The following is a 20,123-nucleotide window of genomic DNA, read 5'->3' on the forward strand; positions in this document are numbered from 1 at the left end:
AGACTTAAAAATAAGCCTCTTGGAGCCACACCTTAAATCCAACAATAAGTCGGCCATTTTGAAGTATTTGCAAGATTTCTCCCAGGGCCTTTCTCAATCTGTGTTCTTGTCTGTACTTGTGTTCTTGTGAAACATCTTTTGTGGCCCAAGTACTGTCTCACTACACAAGTTTGCATTTTGGCAAGAATGGTTAAAAATTGATGCACTGGTTGGTAACTTGTGTAAACTTCATTTCGGCATTCAAGCAAGGGGCTGAAAGAAGCTGAGAGAGAGGCCAACAACAGAACGTTTTGTACTATTTTTGTACGTTGTTTCATCACTAAATCCACTTCTTAGAAGGTTTGAGAAATCAACTGTGTAGATGTCGAATATTGGCAGTTTTACTACAAATGCCAGCCCTCAGACACGCAGACCACTGCAGCCAATCCAGCGCTAACGGCAGTGTAGTAGTTCCTACCGCTGTTATTCTGTCATTACATTCTGAGAAATTTTGCAAGATTTTAACTTTATTATTATATTAGACATTACATTGCTAGTGTACAGTAGAGTTGTGGTCACAGTATTTGCTTTTTATTTGCATTTATTTTATATTATTTGTTTTATGTGCAAAGATATCTTGGTAAGTTAAAACCTACAATAAACCCAATTCTGAGCTTTTTGTTTTGGGGGATAAAGCCTGGCTGTCATAATTAGAGGGTTGCAGTCGGCCTCTGTGCTGGGGGTATTGTGCAATACCAGCATTACATTACATTTACTCATTTGGCAGACGCTTTTATCCAAAGCTACTTACATTTGAGGAACAACATACAATCATTAACAGAGCATAAAATACTGTACGAGATCTGCAACTGACAATACATATTAATAAAAGCAGCAATAAATACTAGTAAGCGCTAATGGCACATATTGCATCAATGGGGTAAATAGCTAGGGAAAGAAGTTAGAGTTCACAAAAAGTGCAATCAATACAAGATAATTGTAGGGGATAGAAGAAGAAGAGCACAGGATGTGGATGTTAGATGTTAGGAGTTCGAGGTGTTATAAGAGGAAGTGTTCTCAGAAGAGATGAGTTTTCCAGAGCTTCTTGAAGTTAGAGAGGGACGCCCCTGCACTGATGGCATGTGGTAACTCGTTCCACCATCGTGGTGTAACAGATGCGAACAGCCGGGACTGGGATTGCTTTGTGGAAGGGATGGCAGAGCCAGGCGGCGTTCGTTGCAGGAGCGGCCGAGAAGGAACATGAACTTGTATTATGAAGTTTAGGTAGATGGGTGCAGACCCCATAGTCACTCTGTATGCAAGCATTAGTGACTTGAATCTGATTCTGGAGGCCATGGGTAGCAAGTGGAGATCACACAGCAATGGGGTGACATACGTCCTTTTGGGCTGATCAAAAACCAGACACGCTGCTGCGTTCTGAACCATTTGTAGGGGTTTCACCACACAAGCTGGAAGACCTGCTAGACGGGCATTGCAATAGTCAAGGCAAGAGGTAACCATGGCCTGTACCAGAAGCTGGTTGGCATATTGAATAAGGTAGGCTTGATTTTTCGGATGTTGTATAGAGCAAAGCGGCACGACAGAGAGACATGGTCTGAAAAGGACAGCTGGTCATCAATCATGACACCCAAGTTTCTCACCACCCTGGCTGGAGTGATGGTTGAGGAGCCAATTTGTAGTTTGATGTTATGGTATGGTATGTTATGGTGGATAGATTGCTGGAATGACCAAGAGTTCAGTCTTAGAGAGGTTTAGTTGAAGGTGGCAAGCCTTCATCCATGCAGATATGAACGAGAGACAGTCCGTGATCTGCGCCGAGATGGTGGGGTCGTCTGGTGGGAAGGATAGGTAGAGTTGCGTATCGTCAGCATAGCAGTGGTAAGAGAAGCCGTGCGAGCGAATGATTGGCCCCAGTGAGGTGGTGTAAATTGAGAAGAGAACGGGCCCAAGCACTGAGCCTTGGGGTACCCCTGTGGGAGGAGGATAATTGTCCATGCCACAAAACATTGTAGGAACGCCCTGAGAGGTAGGATTTGAACCACAGGAGTGCTTTACCCAAGATGCCATAGCTGAGAGTGAGGATAGGAGGATCATGTGATTGACTGTGTCAAAGGCAGCTGATAGGTCAAGCAGGATAAGAACAGAGGATTGGGCTGCAGCTTTAGCTGACCTTAGGGCTTCTGTTACAGACAAAAGAGCCGTTTCAGTAGAGTGGCTACTCTTAAAACCGGACTGGTATGGATCTAGGAGGTCATTCTGTGAGAGGAATTCTGAGACCTGTTTGAAGACTGCCCATTCGATAGTTTTGGATAATGGTAGAAGAGAAACTGGCCGACAGTTCTCAAATTGAGTTTGATCAAGTGAGAGCCTTTTAAGCAAGGGTGTACCCCGACCCATTTTGAAAGTGGTCGGGAAGGTTCCTGAAGCCGGAGGAGTATTTATCACGTGAGTGATTGCTGGGACCACAGTAGGAGATATGGCTTGGAGGAGATTCGTAGGAATCGGGTCCAGTGGGCATGTAGTGGGACGGCTATGGGTCAAGAGTTCTGATACTTCGTTCTCCGTTAGAGGTGTAAACGAGGAGAGTGAAGTGCCATTGTCCTGGGAAGGCAGAGGAACAGATGTAGTAGGACTGCTACATGTTAGCCTTGGTGTTGAGCCTTTAGCGCCATTTCCCGAGGGAGAATAGGTTTTCTTGTGCCTTGCTCACACAGTGGGGGCTGTCCAGGGTGGGAATACAATGGTTGATTTTGAGAGATTTAGAGAATTGGCTAGTTGTAGCTGCCACTTTCCCTGTGAAGAAGGCAGCAAAGGTATCAGCAGACAAGTTTGTGGGTGGAGGAGGATTTAGTAGTGTTTAAAAAGTGGAAAATAATTTCCTTGAGTCAGTGGCACTGCTTATTCTGTCATTATAGAAAGCAGTTTTGGCAGCACTGATGCTTGTTGAGAAGGAGGATAGGAGCAGTTGGTCGGCAGGGTCTTTGGTTTTTCGCCATTTTCTTTCAGCGGCTCTGAAACCAGCAAGAACGCATCGTCTCAAACCGTCAGGAGTGTTTTGTGTGCTCGTGACATTGTAAGTTCATTCTTCCAAGAACGACTAGCAAGAACGTTCTCCCCTAAGTCCGTTCTTTGTATTCTTGGTTTTGAGAAACACCCCTAGTTTACACGCTCTGTACTTTAACGTACTCCTGTGTACTCACCTGTGTGATATGTGCAGTGTTAACTTCAGAGCCCTGTCAGCCGGCATGCAGTGTAGAAGCCAGCTGTAACTACACCCGAGGCACACATGGGGCATGGGACTCGTTCAACGCTACTTGCAGCTTTAATTATTATTATTATGTCTTTCTCTTCACTACAGGTGGTGGGTTTGGTTAGATGTTTTGGAGATAGACTAAGATAAGTAATTTGTAATGTATTTAAAGTATGCTGTATACAGTTTCTTAACATGTGTTCACACACAGTATTCAAGCAAACTGCTGTGCATCAACCTGTGAATAAGTTCCTACAAAAAAACAGATATAAGATATAAGATATCTACATCTTACCAAGTCACATTATCTTTTATTTTCTTAAAAAGTTCCCTGTCCAGTGAAATCATTTAAAGTGACACAGTCTCCTTCAGAATGTCCTTGAGATATTCTTGACATTTGAAACTATTTATTTAAATTTAGTTTTTATTCTCCCTCATCTCCTTCATTTTAGTCTCTGCTCTCTGTAGCTCAGCGGCTGTGAACGCTAGGCGAGGCAGTTAGTGGATGACGTGTCCATAAGACAAAGAGCTGAGCAGCTAGCAGAACTGATTGCAGGATTCAGCTCACAGATGCATCAGTGAAGCAAAGCCAGCGCCAGTCTAATGAGCTCAGCGGGGAACTGATCCATCATCAATGACACCTCGCAACACCTCCCCTTATTAGGCATGATACACAGATCTAAACACAGTAGTCTGGAAGATTTCCAAAACATGAGAATGTGTGAATTGTACAAACTGATGACGGGGGAGATGCAGCTGTTTAAAACTGCTTAAAGCCAAGTAGTTTGCATGTGGCAGCACCAAATGGCAGTGAGGTACATCTGGCAAACAGTGAAAATGTACAGGGAAGACAGGGCATAATATTGTGTTCTGTGATGCAGCACCACTTTGTGCTTAACACCAACAGACCTGCTATGTTTTTCAGGTAAGGGAAGGTATATTTTATTGTCACCTACACATAGCGAAATTCATTCTCTGCATTTAAACCATCCCTCAATGGAGTAGTGGGCAGCCACTGTGCAGTGCCCGGAGACCAACTCCAGATCTGAGCCAGTGTCAATGGTCAATGGCACTGACTGGAGAAGCTAACATGTTTTTAAGGGTGGGCAAACCAGAGCACCTGGAGGAAACCCACGCAGACACAGGGAGAACATGCAAACTCGACACAGAAAGGCCAGGACAACCAGGGTTTAAACCCGTGACCTTCTTGTTGTGAGGCCACAGTGCTATCCACTGGGCCACTGTGCCATCAACAACTTGTCCTTCATTATGTTTAAAAGGGTTGGTTGATATGAATTGTAATTTTAATAATAATTTCTCTCTTCTCTTAAATCTGGAGGTGAACAGAATTGTTTGTGATGCTGACAGCAGTGAAGAACAGTATTAAAGAAGTTCAACAGCAGCATGTCTTTCCCGAAAAAGTCCCTTAAGAGCGCTACATGGTCTTTACACAGATTTGCACACCATCCCCTCTGCAGTCGTGTGCACAGTATCTGCAATCACTGATGGGTACCCAGGACGTGCTCTTGTCCATGGGAATTGTGATTGCACTCTGGTTCTGTACTGTACTGGTACTGTAGTTTGTGCTGTGGACAAATCTAGTTGTTGTTCGCGTAAAACTGGAGCAATACAAGAATTGCTTCGTACAATCCTTTTCATTTGGTAACATTTAAAAATGTAGGCTACATATCACAGCATAAAAATGAAACAGCATACATCTTATTTGTGTTTAACACATTTGCTATAGCAGACCCACAGATAAGTAACCACTGAGAAGCAGATAAATCAATATCAAGATTGTGTTTCCCGAGCTGTGTGTGGCCATCAGCTAAAACTAGTCACACAAACCAGAAGCCAATCACCAAAAAACAGCCACATTCCTTTTTTCGTGACTCTTGACTCTGGATGTGACAAAAAGGTGCAATGCATCCTGAAATTCCATTTCTCAACAATCACTCCTACTGCCTTTTGTTTTATTTAGTTCTTTGTGATGGACATTTCAAGTCTTCTCCTTGTCCTCCCGCAGACCCTGTCCAAACATTCCTGGGATGGATTCAGCCACTTTAGCTTTGGTCAGCAACAATCACCCTGGGGGTTGAGCTATCAGTGACAGTACTCTGAATATCACATAGTTTACAAGGCAACAACCAAAACCTGGGAGCTTATAGAGGAGCAGTTAACCATGAGCCAAACCAGCAGCCACATAGTGGATGGATTGTCTACCTGTGATTGGCCAGGGATGGCAGCCACATCACCACCACTTTGGTGTTCCCAAATGGCAGTGGAATTTAAAAGGTTTTGTCAGACCAGCACAATCAGGCCCTATCTTCTGTTGGTTTTTCATTCAGTTTCTTTTCATGTTTACTTTCAAAATGATTCCACCAAAGGAATATTGGAACACCTCGTGATCCTCTTTGTCATTTGTCATTTTGATGTGATCTGAATATTCTGTTACGGCCTTTGAATCATTCTGAATATTGTTCTTTCTGTAGCCTACCAAGATTTTATATGGATTGCTTCCATTGGGGTACATTAATACAAATGAATATATAAGATTTGTAACTAATAAGCTTTGTAGCTGTGAAAGTCCTTTAATCATCAGTTATGACTTCATTGTACTTGATAGATTGCGTCCCTGAACATGTGGTCATACACTGTGACCACATATTGTGGTCTTGATAAATATTGAAAAAGCAAGATTATCGCCAGACAGGACACTTGCTGGATAATTTTGCAAAACCTTCAACACTAATCTTTCTATAATGGTTTCTTATTACATTATCTGCACATGGTTGATTGAGGTTAGGGGACAATTGTGGTTATAGTTTAGAAATACCTGTAAGTCCATGATGGGACATGAGATCTGGTCTGCAGCATAAAAGTTGTATGCCCTACACATACATCCTCCACCACCGTCAAAGTACACGCTACTTCCAGCATTGATGCTGAATGTTGGCTCTGGATGTATTATGTGTGCTGCAATTTGGTGCCATTTGAATGTAATTCCTAAGGGAAAAGCCATAGCAGACATAAAACACAAGATGAAATGCATTGACGTTTTTTAAATGATCACATGTTGTTAAGTTTCGGTGTTTAGTCACCGGGACACAGGATGTAGACGAAGTGTTGAACTTTGTCTCGCCCTATGACTTCTGTGCCATGTGTAAAAATATCAACAGTGAAGAGGGAGGACACTTTTTGGATCTGGAGGCGATAATGGTCAAAAGGAGCCAAAAATATGCAACGCTGACTGCTGGAAAGAGAAGGGATACAAACCTGGCAATCCATCCATTAGTCTGTAACCACAATGCCGAGTAGTTATATGTGAACATAATCTAAAGCAGACTTGATGATATTAAGATGACATCTTAATACCATGATGCTCACATCAGTGTATCTCATGAAAAAGGGGGCTGTCCTTTCCAAGCAATGAACTTATTATAAAAGCCTGTCCTCCACAGAAAAACGATCAAATCGGATGTTTTAGCCACACAAAAGACATGTTTACATTTACTGTGGCAGCGACCCTTATTGGCTGTACAATGCAAATACATGACTCCTTTCACCCAGGAGACCAGCGTTCAATTCCCATGTTAAACAAGATTCATTTGTTCCCCTCCTTTGTGTCGCTGTCACTGTGGGCTCCACATGTTTGTCATCTTACGTAGGTCATGTGATTTTCGTAACGTAGGTCCGGTCGGAAAACCGGGTTTGTAATTGCAGTTTTGAGAGGCATGGACAAATGCCACCGGTAGGAGCGCTATTTTAGGATACGCTTACATGAGCCGTATTTGGAGGGTGGTTAAAACAACCTATGCTGTCATTTAGGTTGAAGGACTTGTTGCATTAAAAATATGTGACGATATCTGTATAACCACATTATTAAAACTCTATGGAGGCCATCTACCTGCTCAAAATCAGATTAGCATGACAAGCCTCTCACTGTTCTTTCAATCCTATCAGGTTGTGTGTTTGACTCTTCCCTGGCATGAGAATAGACTGGAAACAAGGCCAAGAGGCCTGGGGAGAAGCAGCAGGTAGCATGCAGAAGATCCTGCAGCAGCAACCACAGCTCTGATCATTCTGCCCTCTTCTTTTCCTTTGTTCCTCATACATAAAATACTCTGCCCTTACATCCCTACGGGGGGGCATTCTGCACCCCCATCCTCTATGCATTCTCTCCCAGGTCAAAAGGGCAGGGACCTTGGGTTTTCCCCCCATTGTTGTTTTAAAAAAACTAATGGAAAGAAGCTATTCACACTGCTGCCTTCTCAACTCAAAGCAACATACACTTTCTGAATCCTGAATGGGTGAATTAAGATTTTGGAAAACAAACATGTCTCACACTCAGGGTATCTTCGATGATTTTCAAAAGCGTTGGGTGTAAAATCAAGGGTATTGATCTGTTTCTGATTGTCTCTTAATCCTCTGAGTTTCTCTTGTCTTGCAAAGCATCCTCCTATTGTTCTCGTCAATGCTCTGCTCCTTGATGCATGATGGGCAGAGGGTGGAAAGTTGCTTTAAAGTCCAGTCTGTTTTTACTACGCCCAAAGGGTAGAAAAACGAAAACAAGTAATAAAACCCGTATAGTGTCCAATTAGCACATCAGAAATCACATTAAGCACAGGAAGACCAGGGCTGGATGCCATCAGAGGGAAAGAGCAGCAGACAGCTATAAGTTCAGAAGCTGTCTTCGTCAGTACTAACTGACCTGAAACTGAGAACGCACACTGGCTGCAAAAGCAAGGGAGCCATAATCAACAGTAATTGCCCTTTTGATGTTTTCTCTTTCTTCAAGTCAAAATTCAGATTATTCACATTTGTTAAACTCCCAGAGGTGGGGTGCAAACAAGCACCACTAATTTCGGAGAAAATGTCCTCTAAAAGCAGCAGTGTATATTTCATATTTTCCATCCTGTCAACAATTCCCACAAAAGGTCAAAACCCACAATGCATTAGTTTATAATCCAGCCCGTAGCCAGGATTTTAGAAATACCAAGGTTATCAATCAAATCTTGACCAATTATAGTTTCTATAGACACAATTTGCTATCACAGAAGTCTAAATCCTGGTAGGAAAGTAATGAATCCTTTATCTATATAGTCATTATTTTATGTATAAAGTAGTACACATATATGCTAAATCTTATATTATTGGGTCAAAGGTCAGGTTGCCAAAACTTCCACATTCCCAGAAAAAAAAATACAGAGGACATAACCTCCTTGTCCTTAGTGGTAATTACAGTCCTTCTCTCAATACTTTCTGACTTTCCTGCCATGTCCGTAGCACTCAGCCTAAAGCCCATTGGTTCATACTGAAGATGTAAATCTTTATAAATGGCTCACATACTATAGTACTTTAGTAGTGCAGCTTGACATAACATTTTGGGGGAATTTTCAGTGTCGTAATGATGCACATTATGATTACTGTCAGGGTAAATAGTCGCAAGAGCAGTCCTCCCTAATCTTAGATTATGTTTTTATCGATGCAATTAAGGTAACTGAAGTGATTAGATGAACTAAGACCAAAGTCGAAGCTTTGATATAAAATAGGATGCACAAGGCCTGCGGGCGCTCTTACCGAGTTCACTGGTGTTGTCTCCGCTCTGGGAGACATGTCCCCCACTGGACGGTCCCGGGGTGCCCACAGAGGGTGTGGAGTGGGCGTCATCCATGTCTCTCCAGGAAGCTGGGTTCTAAGAGGTCAGGGAGAGGTCCGCACACCAGGGGACAGGAGATATGGAAATAGAGGACAGGAAGACAGGAGAGGGGAAAAAATAGATGAGAAAGGTCTAGTAGGTCCAGTATGAGGTCTCCCAGACACAAAGATGCATGGCATGATTAGCATAGTAAGGCTGAAACCAAGTTGTCAAAGATGTGAGACACGAACAACATTACCATTCTGTCCAAGAGGGAGGTTTAAATATAATTGCAGAACAGTTTAGAGGACAGTCTGTAACCCTGCAGCATGTGGACCCTCCTGTGTCAAGGCTGTGTCTGTGGCCGTGTTGGGGGAAACCCTGTATTTATTGGGCTGATCGGCCTTGCCACTCAGACAGCCATAGGCCCAAACCAAACAGCAGATCTCCCCCTTCAGCCTCTCTGCGTCAGCTGTTTGCCGGATGGTGATCAGATGAAGAGGTTGGCAGATGACAAGAAGAAGCACAGGGATAATGGAACAGTGTGAATGAGGCCTCTCAATGATGGCCCCTCTTTTCTTGTCCAGCCACACAATAATTACAACTCCTCAGTACACACAGCTACTCAAAGAGGCGCCATGTGTTTCCATGTTTATCAAGTTAATGAAGGCTTTATTTCCTAACACCCCATCTGTTAAAACCTAATTAACAGGAATGGAGGGTAATGTGCAACCAGGACCGGCGTGTGTATGAAATTCATACATAGATAAAGAAAATTCTACCAAACATTCAAGCTTCTGTTTACCTTATACAGTTGCTTTTTGCAGATTATCCAGATTACTCTCTGTAAAGACAGGTTGAATTCCTACACCAAATGACCACTAGCTACAAACACAAACCAAACAAAGTTCTGTTTCAGGAAAAGCACATACATTTATCACATTTAACTAGAGGATTTGTTCCACAGAAACCAAAGCAGTCAAGCTTAAGGAGGACTTTTCAGGTACCTGTTAATCCATCTTCTACCCTGTCAAAGTGGATGTCGATTCTACAAAACTGACTTTGGGTTTTGGTGTTCATTTTAGGGTTTAAAGCACTGACCATGTATATCAACATCCCTGTTTTGATTCAGACCAGGGATCTTTGCTGCATGGCATGTCCTTGCCCAACCCTTGACCTTCTACAATTCAATAAAGACAAAAGTTCATTATTTTTCATATTTACAATAATTACAGTGAAGCAGTCATTGGAAATAATATTCTTTGTTCTCAGGCTCCTCCAAAATGCATAGTTTGAGTATCAGTATGCTGAGAGTAAAGGTTTTACAATGATTCTGTTGAACTAGTCTCACAGGTGTCAGTAAAACATGCATGGCAGGTATATGTCATACGATGGTCTAAATGCTATTTTTAGATGCTTTTTCATCCTTTAAGAATAAATGAAAGAAACTTTGTTTTTGTTTTGTTGGTCGATAATTGTCTTGAATGAGTGCCAGTATCTTGTGCAGATCACAGAAAATGACACTACAGCTGATTCAAATTGGAATCAGATGAAATTAAATTGTACTGCCAGGTTTTCGCTTGCTTTCAGAAAATGAGACACTCTGACTCAAAAGACAAAATGTTTAAATTGGGATATTTTTTGCACAACACAAAAGATCAGCCATCAGGAGCTACAGTCCAAACCATCAGCATGAGCCTTCACATGGGTGATGGCTGCAAAACACATAGAGTCACATTAACCTACCTGTACACTCACCCCACACTCACACAATAAACTGATCATGGTGCATCTATGTTACACAGCTATGCACGTCTTTCTACCCAGAGGAGAGTAGCACATGCATTTTGTAGCAGCCGTTAGGAGGAAGGCAAAACAGCCAGAGAGCGTCCTGTCACATCAACTGGTGGCCCCTCACACACACATACACACACACACACACACACACACACACACACACACACACACACACAAACTGCATTCTGTCACTTGATTCAGAAGGAAGCGTCTCTCAAAAGAATAAAGACGATGTATGTTTCTAAAGTCACTGAAGTCAGTAATGATGTTTTTCACTGAATCTGCACCTATACAATTGATGATGCCAGTATTCATATTTGATTGAATTTACACTTTGCATGGTAAACATTACAATAAAACAGCATTTTAGTCAGGGTTTCTCAGCCTTTCCTGGCCCATGGTTCGATTTTTGGGTGGTGCAAACCTCATAATCCCATGAGTTGCCATGCGCATTTGGATAAGACATTTTATGTTAACTTTATCCCATTGCATATTTATATATTTCTATATTTATTTATGTTGATTGTATGTTTGTCTACGTGTAGCACCTTATCACCACAGCAAATTCCTCGTATGTGTAAAACACTACTTGGCAATAAAAAAAATTTTTAAAAATCAATGAATCAAATGACTGTTTGATATCAATTTTAGACATCTTTCTTGAGACCATCTGTAGCAGCCATGAGCTCCTACATGTTGAGAGGTTAAGTGTCGGGCATCCGATGAATACATGAATAATTTCCAGACATTCATGGAAATTATACTATATATATATATGTTTTTTGCACATAGTCCAATACTGCTGCTAAACTGCAACTCAAAATCACTTCAACATCTGAATTTGTAAAGAAAAGCAGGGGCCCAAAGTAGGAACAAATAGCTGTATTAATATTATTTGCTGAGAAACAGAAGACCGATGACTGAAGCAAACACCAATCATCATCTTCATCAATAAAGTTACAAATTGTCATTGACAAACACAACAAATCTCAAGTGTGCATACTGTGAGCAGTTTCTCTTTGTTCCACTGAGGCTCTGCTGCACCAGCAGCATCAAACTGCAAACAGCACTCGGCTTCATTAATGCCACAAACTCGTCAAATGAAGCAATGTCATGCATCCCCAGTCAGAAGCTGCAACATGTTAACATGCTGTGAGAAATTCACTCACATTGTGAGCTAAAACTCTCCAGCATGTTATTTTTAAAAAGTGCAGTGTTTAAGAATAAAATAGGAATACAATAAAAAAGGGGAGAATGCAGTGTTTTTTTTTTCCTTCAAGACCCCTAAAATTTATTTGGTGACCCCTTGGATTGGCCCCACCCCAGGGTTTGGTAACCAGTGGTCAACAGAAACAGCTATTAGCCACTTGTATAGGTAAACAACAACTGTAAGCTATTTCAATAATAAGAGTTAGACCTGCAAGCAGCTCACACACCTTCAAAACTAGAGAGAATTCCTGACTGAAGGAGACACTTGCATGCAAGCTTCTCCTCCTGAGAAGTATAACCCTTTCCATGAGACTTACGTGATCTGTCAGGTTGGTGGAGGATCCCGAGAGGTCGTCAAAGTCCGACTTGCAGACATCTCGCTCCTCTATGACCAGGTCGATGGGCATTTTGCCTTTCAGGCAGCTGATGTACCGGTGGCAGAAGTTATCACAAAGCTCGTGGACCTGCAAATCAAGTCTTTATTTAGACTTACCGAGTTTTCTGGAATAATATTAATATTAAAGGTGAACAAACAAAATATTTACCTTCTCTAATTCCAGGAGGTGAAATCGTAGGACTTGAATAGCTTGAATCATCTAAAAAATATATACCCCCCCCCCGCGCGCGCGCGCGCGCGCACACACACACACACACACACACGCACACACACACACACACACACACACACACACACACACACACACACACATAATTTTCTTTTTTAATAAAAACCATGATAACGGCATTATTTTAGACATCATAATAATGACTGTGTGCATTTGATAATTACCAACATAATAAAAATATTTTTCTTTTATTACAGAGAGAGAAATCTGGCGGCTGCAGAGGACTCACCAAGTTATCCAGCTCTGGGTTGGAAGAAAATAAAGGCTTCTCTGCGCGAATCTGAACCAAGACAGAAAATAAGACGTCACTTGGTGTTTTCAAACGGATAACGTTTTTTTTTTTTAACTTAAACCTGGAGGTTTAAATTAATCAAACTGACAAAATTATAATCAAATTAGTATTTAACTTAATGTGGTTCCAGAAAATGAAATGTTGCAGTTTTGGTCGTGAACACATTCGGCTGCAGATTATTTTCTTACTCTCTGTATATTCAGCGCACCTGTCTGTGTCTGTCCTACCTGTTTTGCAAACACAGCTATGTCTTCGTTGAAGGAGTCAGAGGAGCAGACGTCTCCTCCCGCCACCCCGGGCTCTCTGGGCGTGCAGGTCGCCAGCTCGCACTTCTCGAACACCAGAGCCAGCAGAGGGAATAAAGGGTGGCTGCAACAGGCGAAGACAGGCCCATTGTTAGGCCTGAACATGAACTACAGCGGCGGCAGATTTCGTTTCACATTAAGGTCGGTGATGTCAACAAAAGAATACCGCTTTGTAAGATGTACAAAAATGTATTTATTCCTCCTTAATGTGTGGGAACAAATGCGCCGCAGCATTGAGATTATTTCATCTGTTTCAAATGCAAACAATTTGTCAGAGATATTAAGCAATTACATTCACTGCTGAGGTATAAGTGCATTATTTCAAGCTGCAAAAATAGATCTAACTGGAACTGCATCGAAACTTACTTCATCTTATGAGCAGAGTATATTATTAATTGTAAGATAAAAAATGAATTTATGTGAAATGTCATTGTGGATTTCTGCTCAACAGCTGAAATTAACTTTTGTGCCTATGTGTACAGTTTCATTTCTTTCTCTATAACATCAGAATAAAAAAATGCATTTTATTAGAAGTAGCCTAGTAGCAGTAGCAGTATTAGTTTTAGTATTATTATTATATCCACACCCATAGATTTGGTCCTTGTCTCTCTTCAGTGCGTCGTTGACGGCGCTGCCCATGCTGCTGGGCATGATGTTGTGCGGCGCGTGGGCTCCATAATGCTGCGTCGGGTGCGGTGGCGGCCCGTGGTTCAGGTGGTGGACCTGGGACAGGGGCCGTGGGGCGTGCGGTTCTCCGTACATGGAAGTGGGGACTCCGACTCCGTCCATCGCGCCTCCGTAATGAGCCAACTCATCGTACTGCGGGGAAAGTTGAAGATGACATTAGGCATGAACATATGACAGGAGGGCAAGTGTAGGAAAAAAAACTTTCTATTTAAATTAAGACATACTCTTCCTGTTTATTGTATGCAATACGGGCATTAGACCTGGCCTCCTGTAGAGGCTGGGGCATTTATATAGAAGCACTTACTGAATTAGCTTTTGTGGGTCCACATCATAGTTTTCATTCATGTACCTGTGATTACACAGTGTACACAGTGACCTGTGCAGGAAAGGAATAATCTTGTGCTGTAAGTGTTGTAATAATCAAAAATCAAAAATTACCCGTTGCGCCATCCCCGTGCGCAATTTCCAGATGTGTAAAGAGAAGTTGGCGTTGATGGATAGTTAAAACGATGAAAAGTGTATTAAATCCAAACGAGAGTTATAATCCTATCCTGTTCTGTGGCATGGAGCAAGTCAATAATAATTCAAATCAACGAAGAGACCAAAAACAGGATTAGTCCTCACGTTAGCACAGTGCCAAAACGCGCATTGGCAACTGCTTTCCTGTTGTTCTTCAACAAGAGGATTAGTAGTAATCTGTCAGATCTGAGTGTTTGATGTTAGTTCCGAGTTGATGGTTCGTGGCTCAGTCCTGTTGTCAGTGTCTCTGCGCGCCGACACGCTCACTGTCCGCAGGTCTGCTGGAGAAGCGCTTATAGGACCGCTCTGCGATCTGCAGGACTCGCTGATGACGGGCCGTGGAGGAGTAGGGTGGGTGCAACCAGCCCCTGCCCACTTACAAGTCACTGCTTTTAAATGTTGTTTTCCGGTCATGACTTTCAAAATAAACCCGGACTGTTAAACCTTTATTGACCCTACCCTAAAAAGTTATGGGGTCTTAAGCACCCAGTCCCCTTTAACAATTTATGTTTTGGAAACAGGCACCTATTTCTAGGGAAAACGCATAAAATAACATACCCATAATGAATTTGGAATAACTCAACCAACTCAGGCCTAGATGCATAATTCTAGTCTCCTTTGATAGGTCGGAAGCTGGAATATGAATCAACTGTAAATTAACCTATTTATTCTGCTATTAAGGAGTAAATGGAGATGCAATAAAGGAAAACATGATATTTTCATCCTGGCCTAGTATAAGATCTATATTTTAATAGCAATATCACCATCAAAACCATCATCCAACTGATTACAATGCAACTGAATATATTCTAATAAATCTGGAATACAACTGTAACTGTAAATTTAATAATAAAATAAAATAATATAGAACAGTTATTACACAATTTTTCAAAAATATACCAGGCGAATGTCTGTTGTTTTGGCCATATTTACTGTTTAGTATATGATCACTTTTTGTCAGGACTGTGGTATTGTGTTCATTCTTTTTCGTGTTTTAGTCTGTTTTCATAGGTTTGGTTTTGGGTTCTGTGTTTCTACAAGTTTTATTTGATCTTGTCATGGTTTAGGGTTTTGTGTTTTGTAGCCTAGTTCTTTTGTTCATTCGCATGTTTAGTTTACATAGTTTCTGTCTTGTCTCTTATCTTAGTTCTTAGTCTTGCAATTTAGTTCTGTGCCTTAGTTCTTAGTCCTGGTCTGTTTCAAATAGCCGGCTGTTTAAAAATGATATCAGAATCATTTCAGAATCAATGTCAGCTGCGAACAACATGCACGCACAGCAAGTGTTCCTCCACTACCACTACACACATACATGCAACGCCTACACATGCGCACTGACGACCCAGGGTTAGCATTACAATTTTGGATTATATTTATTTAAAAACCTTTATTGAAGGCTACCCATGACACACAGACAGAAATACTGTTTTGAAGAAAACTCCCTTTCTTTTTACATCTTTATTTATGATAATAAGATAAACAATGGGCCTTACACCCAGCATGAAGTGAAGTATTGAAGATCCCCTTGTTTGCTGTATTGATATAAGTCTAGTTTAAACACAAAAGAATGTGCAGACATCCAAACCAACCTGTGGGTAAGTGGTGAAACAAAGAATGACCTGCACAAATAATTATGAATTCCACTAGGTGGTAACATTAATTGTGAAGCTGCAATCTCTGAGGTTACAGAGCGGATGGACCTATAGTAATACAACCCTCACAGTTTTGTAAAAATTTGATTAGATCTTTTCATGTGAGAACACTGAAGAAATGACACTTTGCTACAATGTAAAGTAGTGAGTGTACAGCTTGTAACAGTGTAAATTTGCTGTCCCCTCAAAGTAACACATCACACAGCCATTAATGTCTAAACCGCTGGCAACAAAAGTGAGTACACCCCTAAGTGAAAATGTCCAAATTGGGCCCAATTAGCCATTTTCCCTCCCCAGTGTCATGTGACTTGTTAGTGTTACAAGGTCTCAGGTGTGAATGGGAAGCAGGTGTGATAAATGTGGTGTTATCGCTCTCACACTCCCTCATACTGGTCACTGGAAGTTCAACGTGGCACCTCATGGCAAAGAACTCTGTGAGGATCTGAAAAAAAGAATGATTGCTCTACACACAGATAAATCAAGGTACAGGAATGGACCTAAAAGGGTACAAATGCTTTGTCACTCCAGCTGTAACCCAGCACGGTATGAGGACTGTACCTTTAAATGTTGGTACATTTTTGTACCTCTAAAAGAACAGTTCTGCACCCCTAGTGACAAAAATTTACCTTTACAATTATTCATTTAGCTGAGACTTTCATCCAAAGTGACTTACAATTGCTACATGAATCAGAGGTTACACACCTCTGCAGCACCTAGAGGTGTGCTCAAGGACACATTGGTGGATGTGTCACTGTGGGAATTGAACCCAGGTCTCTCACACCAAAGGGATGTGTCTCATCCACTGTAACATGGCCACCCCTTTATGTCCTGGTGGCAGAGGATCACTGATTTTCTGCATCATTTGCCTGTACCTTAAGCTTGTTAAAAGTACAGTTATGTACCCTTTGCTGTCAGCAATGCTTCTGTACCTTTAAAAAATAAACAAAGGTCCATGGTTAACACCTTAAGGACCATTTCCGTACCTTACAGGGTACTTTTTTGACAAATGTACCTAAAGATGGCCTAGGCTTTAAGAAGACTGCCAAGACCCTGAATCTAAGCTGCAGATCGGCGGCCAAGACAATACAGCAGTTCAACAGGACAGGTTCCATTCAGAACAGTCCTTGCCATGTTTGACCAAAGAAGTTGAGTCTGGATGTCATATCCAGAGGTTGTCTTTCGGAAATAGATGTATGAGTGCTGCCAGTATTGCTGCAGAGATTGAAGGGGTGGGGGGTCAGCTTGTCAGTGCTCAGACCATACACCGTACAGCACCGCTAGAGCGTCAAATTGGTCGTCCCAGAAGGAAGCCTCTTGATCATGAACAATAAAGTTTGCTGAAGAAAAGAAGACTAAGGGCATGGATTACTGGAACCATGTCCTGTGATCTGATAAGACCAAAATAAACACCTTTCGCTCAATGTCAGCTGGGATAGGCTCCAGCCCCCCCCCGCGAACCTGTATGCAGGATAAGCGGTTGACAATGGATGGATGGTTCTCTGGTGAACTTCATGTTCAAGAGGGTTAAGGCAGTGCTGGAAAATAATGGTGGCCACACAAAATATTGACACTTAGGGCCCAGTTTGGACAACAGTGTCCTCATTTTTGTTGCCAGCGGTTCAGACTTAATGGCTGTGTGATGAGTTACTTTGAGGGGATAGCAAATTTACACTGTTATACAAGCTGTACGCTCACTACTTTACATTGTAGCAAAGTGTCATTTCTTCAGTGTTCTCACATGAAAAGATATAATCAAATATTTAACAAAATGTGAGGAGTGTACTCACATTTGTTAGATACTGTAGGTAAATTGCTGCATGTCTACAGCCTCACAATACCTGTGCAATCGCCACAAGATCTTCACAGAGGTCTTGTGGTATTTGCCCCTAGGGGGCTTCAAAACTATTCAGTGTGCAGATAATTCTTTGTTTTTCACAATAGAGTGAAATGTCCAACTAAAACCAGCACCTCTAATTTTTTATTTTTTATTACTTTCTACTAACCACCTAATATATTCTACATACCACCTTAATATTTTCATTTACAATTATCATATTTTGTTAAAAGTGTAGATCACACTACTTCCAAAGGTAGGTAAGTAGATAGGTAGGCAGACTATATACATTAATACAGAAGCAATTAATAAAAAGGGAAACAGAAATAAACAATATTCAATGATCAATGGAGCAGTGTTGAGGATGATTTTGAGTTTAAGAGCCTGATAGCTTAGGGGGGAAAAGATGTAGTCTGGTCACCACTGCAGAGCCCTCCAGTCCTGGGCCGTGCACATCCCATGCCAGTTACTGATGTTTACAGTCAGGATGCTTTCAGTTGCATCTGTATAAAAGCTGACAATAACTTGGCACAGGAATTTGAAGAACGAGTTGGATGATTAATAAGTTGGAAAGAAGTTGGCTAAGAATTGGGTGATAATTTATACATTATGTTTTATAAACAGACAAACCAGTTGGGGTCAATTATTACCTGAGTGACAACAAGTGTTGCCATTAAAAATAATTAAATGGTTTTAAAACAGTACCCTGAGCAAACTTTGACATATACCTGTCTGTGATATTCCATCAACATATAGTCCTCTGATCTCAACTATTAGTCAAATTAATTAATAATTTCTACTTTTTTAACTTAAAAATTTGGTATAGTTTCATATAAATGAGACATACTGACCATGAATTCCACCAAGAAGTGTGAAAGTGGAGGTAATGAGTTGGAATGAAGTTGGCTAAAGAAGGTGTAACACAGAATTGGGTAATAATTTAAACTGGATGCCTAAAAAAAGGCAAACCAAACCAGGTCAATGTTGATTGATTGACTCCCTTTTGGAGACAGCCTCAGCTGAAATCCACAACAGCATTCTGATGTAAGTGTTGTTTTTCTCAAGGTGAGTGCTGAGTGGAGGGCAGTGGAGATGGCATCCTCTGTGGTTCTGTTGGTTCTGAAAGCAAACTAGTGAGGGTCCAGGCTGGCTGGGATGTTGTTTTTTATGTGCTGAAGAACCAGTTTCTCAAAGTACTTCATCAGAATGGGTGTGAGAGCCACAGGGCTGCAGTCTTCAGACTAGACACTGCAAACCTTTTAGGTACATGAATGATGATGGCTGTCCTGAAGCAGGTGGGAACCCTCTCCTGAGACAGTGAGATGTTGAAAATGTCAGTAACAACATCTAGGTTTTTAATATGCAGCCAGGAATGTTATCAGTCCAGCTGATTTACTCATATTCACTCACAGCAGGACTCTCCTCACATCTGCTGTGGATACTGACAGTGGCTGGTGGAGTAGACTTTACAGCTGACTCCTTGTTGAGGAGATCAAAGCGAGCATAAAAGTTGTAAAGAGATATATGGTCTGATTAACCAAAATGGGGATGGCCTTTGGCTTAGTTTCACTCTTTCCTCTGCTCGCTTTCCTCTCTTCCTTCTCCAATTTTTCCTTTGGCTTGTCCGCTTGTTTTTTCGGAAGATGCCGTTGCTAATTATCATTTCCAGATGTCTGCACTCTGTCCAGTCCCCGCACTTTCTTTTCCAATATTGATTAGTGTATTTGTGTCATAGGTGATCATAATTAGATGAGTTTCCAAAAAAAAGAAGGAGAAATTAAAGCTGCAAGCAGCGTTGGGCGGGCCCTCGCACTTGTAGCGCGTCCGCGTGTGAGCTGGCCGAGTTGCACATTCTGGAGCTCTGCCGGTGCGGCTGTGAATTTCCTACGCGGTTCCGACGCCGCATGAAGGTGTTATATGTCACTTCCTGTGTCCCCTATGTGGAGCTACATAGCACTTGCCGCTATGAATATAAATCATTATTGACGTGTAGATGTCTGCGGGGTGGGAGAGTTATCAAGCACGTAAAGTTTGTTTCAGATGTGAGCATGTACACTGAACAATAATGTACCCAAACAATAAAATAAATTCCTTTTATATTTCCCTGCCTTGTTGTTTATGTGTACATACAGAGGAAGAATGTGAGAACAGCACACATTTCATCGTTCCTGTGTGTTAGAGCATGGGAGAACAGTGGATACTTTTAATACAGCCCACACCCCTAATACTGTGTAACTATAACAAGTAGAGAACAGAAGAAAAAGATGTTCTTTCTTTACAACTGTCTGCATAGCTTATTCATATTGTATAATGAATG

General features: G+C 41.6%; 1 protein-coding gene across 1 annotated transcript in view; it reads right to left on the reverse strand.

Moving 5' to 3' along the window:
* Window positions 1–14,254, reverse strand: part of meis2b (Meis homeobox 2b) — a 30,152-nt gene extending 15,898 nt beyond the window's left edge. Inside the window, exons 1-7 of the mRNA XM_046060781.1 lie at window positions 14,243–14,254; window positions 13,704–13,936; window positions 13,040–13,181; window positions 12,750–12,800; window positions 12,440–12,490; window positions 12,208–12,358; window positions 8,831–8,938 (exon numbers count right to left, since the gene is read on the reverse strand). Coding sequence (XP_045916737.1) covers window positions 8,831–8,938; window positions 12,208–12,358; window positions 12,440–12,490; window positions 12,750–12,800; window positions 13,040–13,181; window positions 13,704–13,936; window positions 14,243–14,254 — 748 coding nt within the window. The remainder of the gene's footprint in view (window positions 1–8,830; window positions 8,939–12,207; window positions 12,359–12,439; window positions 12,491–12,749; window positions 12,801–13,039; window positions 13,182–13,703; window positions 13,937–14,242) is intronic.
* Between the last annotated feature and the right edge of the window lie 5,869 nt (window positions 14,255–20,123).

This window comes from Micropterus dolomieu, linkage group LG10 (assembly GCF_021292245.1).
Source record: "Micropterus dolomieu isolate WLL.071019.BEF.003 ecotype Adirondacks linkage group LG10, ASM2129224v1, whole genome shotgun sequence".
NCBI classification, from domain to species: Eukaryota; Metazoa; Chordata; class Actinopteri; order Centrarchiformes; family Centrarchidae; genus Micropterus; species Micropterus dolomieu.